Source organism: Sminthopsis crassicaudata, chromosome 3 (genome assembly GCF_048593235.1).
Source record: "Sminthopsis crassicaudata isolate SCR6 chromosome 3, ASM4859323v1, whole genome shotgun sequence".
Classification (NCBI taxonomy): Eukaryota; Metazoa; Chordata; class Mammalia; order Dasyuromorphia; family Dasyuridae; genus Sminthopsis; species Sminthopsis crassicaudata.
The window spans coordinates 640,263,807-640,276,246 of record NC_133619.1 but is presented as its reverse complement, the minus strand read 5'-3'; the positions used below and the strand labels follow the sequence as shown (position 1 = coordinate 640,276,246).

The window sequence follows — 12,440 nt, the reverse complement described above, 5'->3', positions numbered from 1 at the left end:
AGGCCCTCTAAAGGCCCTCCGTCACTGTCCCGCGGCCCCCCCAGAATCTCCATCAGTCTGCCCCGCAGCCCCCCCAGGCCCTTGGTCATTGCCCCACGGCCCCCCCAGGCCCTTGGTCACTGCCCCAGCCCCCAGGCTCTCTGGGCAGTGCCCCACCCCCAAATACCATGTGACTTGTGAGTTCTAGTACCAAGATAGGTTTTTTCTCCCTTTTTATTTTTGTAATAAACTCTTCCCGTGGGGGGGGGGGGGCGGATTTATTGCTCTGAGCCCCCAGGCCCCGGGGCCGGGGGCGGGGTGGGCGGGAAGGAGGCTTCTCCTTCAGAACACAAGCACATCACTCACTAGTTTGGGGAGGGGCTCACAAACACGGGGGATGGGGGGGCGGGCACACTATATTGCACTTTGGAAGGGGGGCACAGCTGGGAACGCCTGGGGCCTGGGGGGGGAGACTGTCCGAGGGGGGTTTGTGGACTGGAGAACCAGAAGGGGCCTTGGAGAAGATCCGTCCTCCCCCTCCCCCACCGCTGTATACACCTGGAGACTCTCGAGGCCCGTCGGGGAGCCAGATTTGCCCCTCCCTTCGGAGGGGGGAGGGGCTCCGGAGGCCGCGAGTCTCCGCGGGTCCCTTTTTGTGAGGGGAGACTACTGGCCCTCCCGCTTGGGAGGGGAGGGGGGAAGGGAGGGAAGAGACCGTGTTCTCCGACTTAGGCCCGGGCGGGGAGGGAGGTCCTGACCCCAGGAGAGGCAGGAGGGGGGGTTCGGCGCCGGAAAGGACCGGGGGCCGCGTTTTGCAGATGAGGAACTGGTGGGGGAGGGACAGGTCCTAAATCTGCGGCCCCGCCCCTCCCCTCCCCGCCCCTCGCCGATGGGGAAGGGCGGGGTGGGGCAGCTCCCCGCGGCTCGGGAAGGACGGGCCGTTCCTCGGCCCCGGGAGGGGAGTGAGCTTGGAGGGAGACCCTGGGATGCTGTGTCCCCTTTGTTGGGGGAGGAGGGCAGGGTTCCCCGCGCCGCCGATCCCGCGGCCCCTCAGCTCCCGGCCCCGCCGCGGCCTCCCTGGCTCTCGGGGGGCCCGGGGACGCCGTCGTCGCCCTCGCTGTCCGAGCTGCAGCCGCTGACGTCGGTCACCTCCAGCTCCGAGTCGCTTTCCTCCTTGGGCCCCAGAGAGGGGGCCTCGGGGCCCCCCGGCCCGGGCAGGCTCAGCCGGGCGCCCGGGGCCAGGCTCGTGCGCGGGGCCCCCGTCCCGTCAGCCGCGGGGCCGGCCAGGAGGGGCGTCGCGGCGGGGCCCCCTCCCCCGGGCCCCGTAGGCAGCTGGCCCAAGGACCCCGCCAGGGGGTTGGGGTAGAAATGCGGGGGGTACAGGGAGGCCGGCAGCTTGGGGAAGGGGCTGGCCAGGTAGGGGTTAAAGTTCCAGGGATATTCAGGGAAGGCGCGGCCGTAGGGGCTCAGCAGGGCCGGCGGCTTGGAGTAGCCCGCGGTACCTGGTGGGAGGAGAGTGGCGGTCAGGGGGCCCGCCCGGAGCGCCTCCGAGCCCGGGCAGCGGCCCGCCCTCCCCGCTCCCCGAGTCTCACCGGAGCCCAGGAAGGGAAACGGGCCGTCCAGCCGCAGCTTGTCCGCGTCCGGGGCCGACACGTGCTGGGCGAACAGCGGCGTCCTGCCCCCCGGCTCCAGGCGAGGGGTGGAGAACAGGCTCTGCAACGTCTGAGACGGCGCGGGGAATGAGGACTCCGGGCGCCCCCCGGCAGCCCAAGCCTCGGAGCCCCTCGCCACCGGACGCAGTTCTCTGGTTCCCGGGTCCCTGGGATCCCTTGGGGTCCCCCCAACACCCCGGAAGTGGCTCGGGAGTCGCCCGGGGTTCCCTAATCCCGACGCCCCGGCCTCCTCCAGGCCTGTTCTCCCCTGCCCCCTCCCGCCGGGCCGGCTCACCTCGGGGGTGAGGGGGGGGCCGTCGGGCCCGGCCGCCCCTCCAAAGGGCCCCGGGGCGAGCAGCAGAGGGGCCGCCGCCATGTCCAGCAGGGGGTAGTTGACCAGCACGACTTTGCTGAAGTTGAACTTGTAGGTGAACCTCTTGCCTTTGGTCTTGTGGAGGATGCGCTTGTTGTAGTAGTACCTGGGAAGGGAAGCACGTGATCGCCTGCGACCCGGACAAACGGCTGGGGGGCGCCTCCCCCCGGACTCCCCTCCCCCCCCCCCCCCCCCGTGAAGGACCGGCTCGGGATCACGCCGCGGGGCGTGGCGGCTGCCGAGAAAGAGGACCGTGGGCAGGGTAGACTGGGAACAAGCACCCCCCCTCCCCAGGGAGGGGCCCTGAACACCTCACTCCCCAGGGCCTCCCCCCCTCCCCCCCCCGCATTACCGATTCCATTCTCTCTGAAAACTTGGCGTCCCCTCAGGGACGCGGCTATCCTGGATCCTCCCTCTCCTATGCTCCTCCCCCCTAGTATTCTTGACGTCCCCTCAGGGACGCGGGTATCCTGAATCCTCCCCCTCTACCACATCCCCAAGTGTTCTGAACCCCCTCCCCAGATACTCCCCCCCTTAGAGTCCCGAACATCCTAAATCCCCCGTGCCCTTTTGGGGACCCAGCATCTTAAACTGCAGCCCCCCTTGGGAGGACTCAGGCCCCCCCACGGCCTAGCCCGTGACCCCCACGCCCCCATCCCCCCACTCACCGCAGAGCCCGGCTCAGCTTGTCGTAGTTCATGTGGGGTTTGCACTTGCGGATGCCCCACAGGCGCGCCACCTCGTCGGGGTCCTTGATGACAAACTCGCCGTAGTCCCCCTGCCACGCGATGACCCCCTGGTACTCCTCCTTTTGGAGCAGCTCCAGGATGAAGTGCCACAGCTGGATCTGCCGGGAGCCCGGGGAGGACTCGGGCTTGTAGGCCCAGTCCGGGAAGGCGAAGCCTGGGGAGGGGGAGGAGGGCAGGCTCAGGGCCCCGATCCCTCACCCTCCCCCACTCAGGGACCCCGGTGTCCCGATCGCCCCCCCAAGCCTCAGACCTTGGGTTCCCGCCACTGTCAGGGTCGGCCCTTGCCAGTCTGCCCAGAGTGGGGGCCGCCGGGTGAGAAAGGAAGGGGTGGCTGCAGAATGTGCGAGCAAACCCTGCCCTCTTCCCAAGGGCCCTGACCCAGCAGACCCACAGACATCCGGGCACTGTGGGGGTACAGACTCATGCATATGCGGTGACCCTCTCACCCTGGAGCTGGCCTTCAGAGGCCCCTCTGCAGCTCAAGGGCCCCTCCTTCCTCCCAGACCCCCGGGCCACCACCCAGTGGGACAGATGCTCTCCTAAACACGCCCAGTGCCCCGGCGCACACTCGAGTGTCTCCCGGCTTCTCCCCTTCCCGGTGATTTGGGGCGGAAAAGGGAATCTCGGGAAAATGCACTGGGAACCTTCCTTAATTGCCAGCTCGGAGACCCTGAGCTTTGCCCCCACCCCCACTTATTGATTTCCTTATCTCCCATCTCCTAATCTCTCCTCTCTCAACCCCCCCCCCCAGTGCCCCTCTAATCCCCCAATTCGCCATTCTCCAAGCAGGCCATTTCCCAGTGCTCCTCCGCTCCCCCGCCCCGGCCTTACGATCCCCCCCGAACCTTCCCTCCCCTCCCCCGCCACCTCATCCCCATCTCCCGACCCCCCCATTGCCTGCTGCTCCCTTAGCTCCTGAGTCCCCCCCCCCAAGCTTTGGGGGCTTTGGGTCAAGTTTTTCCTTCAAGTTTTCCATCTGAGAACCGGGGATGGTTTTTTGTTTTTGTTTTTTGCGAGAGGACAATGACGGGGAAGGGAAACAGAGACACGAGCGGAAGGAGAGCCGGAGGAACCGGGAGCCAGAGATGGAGACATTGGGAGAGCAGGGAGAGTGAGGGAGCGGGGGAAAGCGCCGGAGCTCCCCGGAGCCAGACCGCCGGCGACGGGCACGGGAGCCGCGCGGCGGAGGGGTCCAGAGAGCCGGGGGGGGGGCAGCGGCGCGGGGCGGGGGCCGGGAGAGTTACCCGGAGTCCAGAGCGCCGGCACCGGCGGGGTGAAGAGCAGATCCGACACGCAGTTACAGTCCATGGCGAGAGCGCTGCAGAGAGGCCGGGAAGCAGAGATGCAGAGACAGAGACGGAGACAGAGACAGAGAGGAGGGGGTGAGGCGGGCGGGCTGGCGGGCCCCACGGCCCTTCCCCCCCCCCGCTGGGCCCCCGGGCCCAGCCCCCCCCCCCCCGCCTCCTCCCGGTCCCTGCCCGCGGCTCCTGCGCCCTCCAACGCCTCCCCCGCCCCTCTGGCCCCGGGCCGGCGCGCCCCGGCGGCCCCCCCTTCCCTCCCTCCCCTCTCCCAAACCGCAGCGCCCCTCACATCCTCCGCCGCCCTGGCTAGCTCGGGCTCGGGCGCTGCGGCGGGCTCTGGATGTGACTGTCTCTCTCCGTCTCTGCATTCTCTCTCTGTCTCTGGCTCTCTCTGGGCCCGCTCCTCTGGGGCCCGCAGGACTGTTTCCTCCCCCGGCTGATCCCCGCGCTGCTCACTATCTCCGCTCCCCCCCCCCGCCAGTGCAAACAGACCCCTCGCATCCCAGCACCCGCGCACAGACCCCCCCAGCCAAGGCACAAACGCCCTGCCCCGTGCCTAACTGCGCGCCGGCCCCCCTCCTCCCGTCTCCCCGACCTGCCCCACAGCCCCGTCCCCGTCCCTGGATTTCCCTGCATCTCCATCTCCCTCTCCTTCAGCATCTCTCCCCACCGCCCTTCTGGGTCTCTTCCTACCGCACCCCCCCAGCCCTGCCTGACATGTCCCCTCTCCTCACCTTCCCCTACTCCCAGCTCCCCCAGCTTCTCCTGCCATTTCTCTGTACCCCACCCCTCCCGCATCTCTCCCCTGCCCATCTCGCCGCGTCTGTTCCCCGCTTCCTTCCATCTCTCATCTCCCCCTTTTATCTCCGTTTGTTTGTCGCCATCATCTCTCCCTGCTCCTCACTCTCCCTCATCTCCCCTTTATCTCTTACCTCATCTCCCCATCTCTCCTCTCTCCCTCTTCTCCCCTTCTCTCCTCTCTCCCTCTTCTCCCCTCCCTCTTCCATCTCTTCCCATCTCTTTCCCTAATCACTCATCTCTGCTCTCTCCCATCTCTGCTCTCCCCCATCTCTCTCATCTCTTTAGTTCTCCCTCATCTTTCTCCTTTCTCTCCATCTCTCTCATTTCTCCCCATCTCTTCTTCTTCCTCTCTCCCAATCTCTCCCCATCTTTCTCATCTCTCCTAATATCTCCTCCTCTCTCTCCTCATTTCTCCCTGTCTCTCATCTCATCCCTCCCCATTCCCATCTCCCTTGTTTCCCCTGTCTCCCTCATCTCTTTCCTTCATCTCTCCCCATCCCTCTCATCTCATCTCTCATTTCCCCATCTCTCATCTCTCCTAATATCTCTCCATTTCTCCCTGTCTCATCTCTCCTAATATCTCCCCATCTCTCCCTGTCTCTCTCATCTCCTGCCTTCTCCCCATCTCCTCTATCTCTCTCATTTCTCCCCATCCTCCCCCTTTCATCTCTGCCACTTCTCTTGTCCATTTCTCCCTCATCTTTCCTTCATCTCTCCCCATCTCTTGCTTTCCCCCATCTCTCTCCTTGTCCCCCCCTCTAACCCCCCGGCTCCCCCTCCCTGGGCCAGCTCATTTCCGTGTTGGTTTTGATTTCTCTTCCCGACGCTTTCAACTCCCCGCCGCCTCCTCCGGACACGTTATAACGAGGAGCCGGGGGACCTCCCGCCCGCTCCCTTCCAAGCCCTCCCCCCGCTGCTGCCAACCCTCAGTTTCCCCCTCCCTTGTCTCTCTGCCTCAGTCTCTGTCTCTGGCCCTCTTTGTTTCCTCTTCTCTGCCTTTCTCCCCCTCTCGCCCGCCTCTCTGTCTCCGTTTCTGTCTCTTGCACTGTTCTTTCCCAGGCCAGGCTCTGTGAGCTCGTGCCTCCATTTCTATTTCTTGTCTCTCTCCAGCTCTGTTTCTCCTGGTGCTCTCCTGCCTCTGTCGATTTTTTTCCTTCAGGGCTGGCTAGGGGTGTGTGTTTGTGTGTGTGTGTGTGTGTGTGTGTGCGTGTGTCTGTGTGGTGTGTGTCCGTCCGTCTGTCTTTGTCTCTGTGGGGTTTTCTTTCAGTCTTTTTGTGCTTCCACGTCTCCCCATTTTCTTTTCTGTTATTTTGCCAGGCCCAGGTGCGTGTGTTGTGTCTCTCCTCTCTCAGTGTCTGTCTCGCGCCTGTTGTTCTTTGCCCGTCTCTGTGGAGTTAGTGTCTCTTCATCTTCCTGCCTGGCTCTGCCCACATCCTCTCTCTCTTTCTTCACATCTCGGCCCCTCTCTTCTGTCTCCCTACTCGTCTCTCATTTCTGGGAGTGTATCTCTCTCTCCATCTATTTTTCTTGTATATCTCTCTCTCCTGTGTCTGTCTCTTTACTTGAGTGTCCAATCCTTCCTTCTCCCTCCCTCTCTCTCTCTCTCTCTCTCTCTCTCTCTCTCTCTCTCTCTCTCTCTCTCTCTCTCTCTCTCTCTCTCTCTCTCTCTCTCTCTCTCTCTCTCTCTCCTTTCTCTTTTTCTCTGTCCCTGTCTCCTTTCTCTCTCTCTTCTCCTTCTCTCTCCCTTTCTCTCTCCTCTCTCTCTCTGAGTCTGTCTCTTTCTCTCTCCCTCTCCCCTCCATGTCTGTCTGTCTGTCTGTCCCCTCTGTCTCTCTCTCCCTTCCTCCCCTCCCCATCTCCCTGTGCTTCTCTTTCTGCCTCTCTATGTTTACCCCTCCGTGTCTCTCGCTATCTCTTCCCTCCCTAGCCCCCTCTGTCTCTGTCTCTGCCAGCCCTTCCCACCCCCAACCTCTGGCTTTGATCTCCCTCCCGCCCCCGGCTCCCTTCCAGCCCCATCGATTCCCGATCGACCCAGAGGAGCAGGGAGGTGCCTGGGGCAGCCAAGACGGAGGGTCCGGCCAGGACTGGGGCAGAGGGCTGGAGAGAGCTGCGCCGGGAGAGCAGAGAGCCTCGGAGCCCGTCTCTGGGCGGCCGCGGCCGCGTCTTTCTCCTCCTCTTTGTCTCTGGGTTTGACCCCACGTCTCTCCTGTCTCCAGGACCTCTCTGTCTCTGCTGCGGAGATACTTGCCCCCCCCCCTCCTTTCTGCCTCTGGAGCTGGCCCTCCGGGCCCCTCCCCCCTTCCCCAATGCCCGTTTCTCTGCCTCGGCCGCTCTCGGTGTCTCTCCCCCCTCCTCCAGCCCGGGTCTCAGACTCTCACTCGCCTTTTTTTCCCTCTCTCTGTCTCTCTCTCACAGGGACGGGGGCTCCGGGCAAGTTTTAATTTTTAATTTTATTTTGCTTCCTCTGCCCCCTCCCCATCTCAGAGCCCCCAGCACAGGTCGGTGTGTGCAGAGATTGGACACACAGAAACAGCCGCCCCGCAGTCACACGGAGCACACACACTCCATCGCAACAGCCACGCTCGTGGGCTCCACTCAGGCTCGAGCAGCCCCCCCCCCGCGAGGCCGCCCGCTCCCCCGTCCCAGCCCCCCCCCCCCCCGCGAGGCCGTCCGCTCCCCCGTCCCAGCCCCCCCCCCCCCCGCGAGGCCGCCCGCTCCCCCGTCCCAGGCCCAGACGGCGTCCCCCAGAGGGCCGAGCGCCAGGCACAGCCAGGATTTCCCGAGCAGGTCCACGGGTGCCCCCACCCGCCTCCCCCGGCCAGCCTCCGCCTCTGCTCGGCGCTGGGTCCCCCGCTTCCACCCTTCCCCTGGAGCTGGGATTTAACCAGCTGTTTTGATTCCTTAAAGCTCCCGCAGCCGCCTCTGGAGCTGCCTCGGGCCTGGCTCCCTCCTCCCCACCCTTCGCCCTCGGACCCCTCCCTCCTCCCTCCCTCCCTCCCTCCCCCTCCTCCCCGGGACACTGTCTGCACAAGTGGAATGAAAATTGATTTTTTTTTTTAAATTTCATATCGTCTCCAGGCTCAGTCTAAGAAGGAGGCACCGAGACACGGCCCAGGCCCCCGAGCCACACACAGCCACACGTCCCCGCACACACTCACACACACTCACCCACGGAGCTGCGCCTGGGCCGCCCGCCCGGACCCCGTGGCCCGCCTGTCCCCCCTCCCCGTCTGAGCCAAGCACACGCATTACACACTCACGCTCACACTCATGGAGAATAAAGTTCCTCCCCGCCTCCCCAGCCCCTTCATCCCTGGACCCTCAGTGTCTCCCTCCTGAGTGTTGTGACACACTTATTTACCCCACCCCCACTTCAAAAAGCCAGCCTCGACCTGAGCAGGGCTTTATTTACCTCATTCGGAACTCCATGGAGACCCGCACATTCCGCCCCCCCCCCTCATGCATTTAATTATTCATCCAACAAAGGAAACCAGAGATAAATATGTGCCCACTCACCCTGCACACACACAGGTTAGTTATTCACTCAACAAACACAAAACAGCCACCTGAGCCGAGGCACAGTCATTCCCAGACACTGGCTCCTGGGCCCGCCGGGAGGTCCCTCCCATCGTGAGAAAGGGCAGGTGGGACCCTCGCCCGCACCCCCGCCTCCCAGGCTTTCACCCCAACCACTGCCCCACCCCCTTCCTTGTCTCTGTCCCTTCTCTGCATGTCTGTCTGTCCTCCCTCCCTCCCTGCCTCTTTCTCTCTTCCTCCCTCTGACCCCCCCTTCCTTGTCTCTGTCCCTTCTCTGCATGTCTGTCTGTCTGTCCTCCCTCCCTCCCTGCCTCTTTCTCTCTTCCTCCCTCTGACCCCCCCTTCCTTGTCTCTGTCCCTTCTCTGCATGTCTGTCTGTCTGTCTGTCCTCCCTCCCTCTCTGCCTCTTTCTCTCTTCCTCCCTCCTTCCCTCTCCCTCTTCCTCTCTCTCTCTCCCCCCCCCTCACACACACACTGCAGATAGAGAAATTCACTTCTCAGGACCAGAGCCCTGTGGGAAGGGGATGACTGTAGGTGTCACGGGGCCATTGAGTACCCAGGATTCTGGGGATATGGGTTTGTATTTGAGAAAGATCCACTGAAAAGCCGGGAGCGAGGCAGAAGGGTTCCCTCTGCCATCCCTCGTTCTCTCTTCTTTCTGGGTCTCGCTGAAGATCTGGGTCTCGGTCTCTCTGCTCTGCTCTGTCCATCTAGCTGGCTGGCTGCCTCTCTGCATCTCTGCTCGGCTCTGTCCATCTGTCTGTCTCTCCTCTGCTATCCCTGGGCTGAGCGGGCCGTCGAGGGGAGGGGAGAAGGACAAACGTGAGCAGGGAGCCCTTGTCGGTGGGGGGGGAGGGGGAGGATGGAAAGGAGGGGGGTGTCCCCCGGGAGGTGGGAGCCGCAGTGCCACGCGCCCCGCCTACCAAGCAGAGCTGGAGAGAGGGAACTGGAAATCTGGGAGCTCCGACCCATGTGGTCTCCCTCCGCCTCTGCCAGGGCCCTAGGCAAAGGCCAGGAGCCCCGGAGCTGGAAGAAGAGACAGACATGGAACCAGAGCAGGGGTGAGCCACAGGAGGAGAGCAAGAGAGAGACAGAGACAGAGACAGGGAGAGGAAAGATAAATGAGAGCAGGTGAGACAAGGAAGAGAGAGAAATGGAGAGACAGTGAGGTAGATAAAAGTACACAGGAAGACAGAGACTCAGAGACCCCGACCTGGTAAGAGACAAATGGTGAGATGAAGGAGAGACAGGTGGTGAGGGAGACTTTGATACCTAGAGCTGCAGAGAGAGGCTGAGTCAGGGCCCACAATATGGGGAGACCAAGGGAGAGGACTGAAACATACAGAAGGGAGCTGGCGATGGAGAGAGAAAAGGACTGGGAATGGAGGGAGCAGAGGGGAGAGAGCTCAGGGGGGAGAATCACAAGGGACACGGCGGAGAGAGAGAGCAAGGACGGACAGCTGGACGCACCGATCTGTCAGAGGAGGCCACAAATGAGAAAGAAAGAGAGAGGACGGCAGAGAGGTGGAAAATTGAGGGATTAAGGGTCGGGGAAGACAGAGTGACTGGAAGAAAATGAGGGAGAGATGGTCTAGGAGGAGGGGAGGAGAGGAGAGCTTTTGGTTGGCAGGTCAGTGCTTGGTGACAGCAAAGAGATAATTTGTTAATTCATCACCATGATATCCTATCTCAGCCCCTTAATTAGTCGAGTAAGGTCAGTCCCCCCGAGGGGGAAAGGAGAGAACCTCACATTGCTAGGACCCAAGCCCTCAGACTAAAGGAGAACCAAAAGCCTGAAGGCCCAGGGCTTGTGAGGTCAGCTGAGAGCCATCGCCGTCTCTAGCCCCCTCTCCAACCCATCGTCATCTTCCTGACTCTCATAATCCACATCTTCATCACCCAATGCCCAGCACCGCCTTCATGTCCAGCTCCGGCCCTCACACCATCTCCATCCCCATCCCTACAGCGAGCATCATCATAACCTCTATTCCCATTCCCAACTTTATCTCCAACTCTATCACCTTAATCATAGCTCCAACCTAAACTCCAACGGCACCCCCAACCCCCTCAGCATCCCAACTCTATCCTTCTTCAAAAGTCCATTTTAATTCTTATTCCTACTCTGATAAAACAGGGTCCAAGAGGAAGAGACTTTAGATCTACAAAGGACTAGAGAGAACCCCTAGAGGAGGGACAGACTGAGGGATGACAAAGGACAGAAGGAAGGGTAGATATATTCTGGGGGACAATGGTGATGGAACGGAAAGATCTGGGATAGAAAGATGAGGGAAAGGGATGGGAGGAGAGAGAGGATTGGAAAAATAGATGACAGAAATAGGGAATGAGGATAGAAATGAAGGGGAAAGGGATGAAGGGATGGAGAAACAAAATGGCCATGCAGAGGGATCACAAGACCTGGACATTTAAAGTTGGAAGGAACTTTAGAGGTCATCTAGAGGAATCCTTGGAAGTAAAAGGATGAAAGACAAGAAGTATGGGATAAGAGACAGGAATGGAGGAAAGAATAGAGAAATAAAAGCAAAGAAAGATGGAGAGACAGAGGACTGGTGATAGTGTGGAGAGAAAGGCTGGAAGAGAGAGAAACTAAAGGCCCAGAGTCAAAAAGGGAATGGAAGAGGTACCATGGAAGGGCCAAAGACAGACAGATTTGGAATAGAGGGATGGAAGACAAAGATGGGAGGACAAAGGAATGAAAAGACAGACACATGGAAAGACAAAAGATGGGGAGGGGATGCTGAGCAGAGAGATATGAGGGTAGAGGGATGGGGATGAAAGATGAAAGGACAGAAAAATGGGGAGAGGTGGCTGGAGAGCACGAAGGTGGAGATCTTAATGGTGGCAAAACAGAATGATGAGGGCAAAGTTAAGACACTCTGAAGAAAAGGAAGGGAACTGAAGGTTGAGGTGAGAGGGAAGTGATAGAGGGAAGAGGGGACAGTCACAAGGCAGGGGCTAAAGGATCGGGGAGAGAGGGGAGGATCTAAGAACGGAGGCTCAGAGAGATGGGCCAGAGGAATAGGGGTGCTTAAGGGGCAGAAGCTAGGGATGGCGGGGGACAAAGGGATGCACAGAGGCAGATTATGAGGGCAAAGAACAGATGGACCAGGAACCGGAGCAGGGAGACCCCGAGGGACAGGACCACTGGAGGCTGGAGGGATGGGGGGGGGGGAGGACGGGAATCTTAGAGCCAAGAGGAAGATGGGAGGGCTGGAGAGGGGAATCAGAGACATGGGTATGATGGAAAGAGGACCCGGGACAGGGCTGAGGGAACGAGGGGCGGGGATGAAGGCTGTAGGAAAGCGACAGAAGGATGGGAGGCAGAGGGATGGTGCAGAAGAGACACGGCAAGACTTGGAGGTCCCGAGCCAGAGGGGTGCACACCGGTGGGCGTGGACAGGGCTGGGGGTGGGGGGGCAGGACTGAGGCGGCCCGGGTGGGCGGCCGGGCGGGGGAGGTGCTAATTCAGCGCCATCGATCAGGCGGGATGAGGCCATAAATTATTGTGACAAGATGCAATCCCGGGCCCAGCGCCTCTGCCGCCGCCGATCGATCCCCAGCCCGGGCCCGCCGCTGCCACTGCCGCCGCCGCCCCCGCCCAGGGGCCCTCCCGGGGGCACTCGCCAGGCCCCGCCCCCAATCCGGAGTCCCCGCCCCGCGGCTCCGGGAGCCGAGCCCAGGTCAAAGCCTCTCCGCGGGTCAAAGAGCCTTCTTTCCTCCTCAGCCCACCTGCCTTTCACCTTAGAGACCCCCTTTCCTGGTCAAAAAACACTCCCTCCTCTTCAGGGACTGCCTCTGCAGCTCAGACATCCCTTTGCCTCGGAGACCTGTCTTCAAGGTCAACACCTCTCCTTCCTCTTCCTCCTCAGAGATCCTCTGCCTCCCTCAGAGATCTCTCTTACAGGACAGAGACCTCCCCTTCCTCCTCAGAGACTCTCCTCCCTCAGAGACCTCTCTTACAGGACAGAGACCTCCCCTTCTTCCTCAGAGACTCTCCTCCCTCAGAGACCTCTCTTACAGGACAGAGACC

At 61.5% G+C, this 12,440-nt stretch overlaps 1 protein-coding gene across 1 annotated transcript; it reads right to left on the bottom strand.

Moving 5' to 3' along the window:
- Positions 1–251: 251 nt before the first annotated feature.
- On the bottom strand, positions 252–4,061 carry ERFL (ETS repressor factor like). Its single transcript, XM_074302603.1, has 5 exons — positions 3,998–4,061; positions 2,673–2,946; positions 1,927–2,110; positions 1,572–1,701; positions 252–1,481 (listed from the first exon to the last, which is right to left on the bottom strand). Exons 1-5 carry the CDS (start codon positions 4,059–4,061, stop codon positions 1,030–1,032), a joined length of 1,104 nt encoding a protein of 367 aa, XP_074158704.1. The 3' UTR covers positions 252–1,029.
- Positions 4,062–12,440: the final 8,379 nt, after the last annotated feature.

Excerpts from the sequence above, each read along its gene's own strand:
- ERFL (XM_074302603.1), bottom strand. The coding sequence starts at position 4,061 with ATGGACTGTAACTGCGTGTCGGATCTGCTCTTCACCCCGCCGGTGCCG. Across the intron at positions 2,947-3,997 it reads GCCGGCGCTCTGGACTCCGG|GGATCGGGGCCCTGAGCCTG; the intron begins GTAACTCTCCCG and ends GGGGAGGGTGAG. Across the intron at positions 1,702-1,926 it reads GCCCCCCCCTCACCCCCGAG|ACGTTGCAGAGCCTGTTCTC; the intron begins GTGAGCCGGCCC and ends GCGCCGTCTCAG.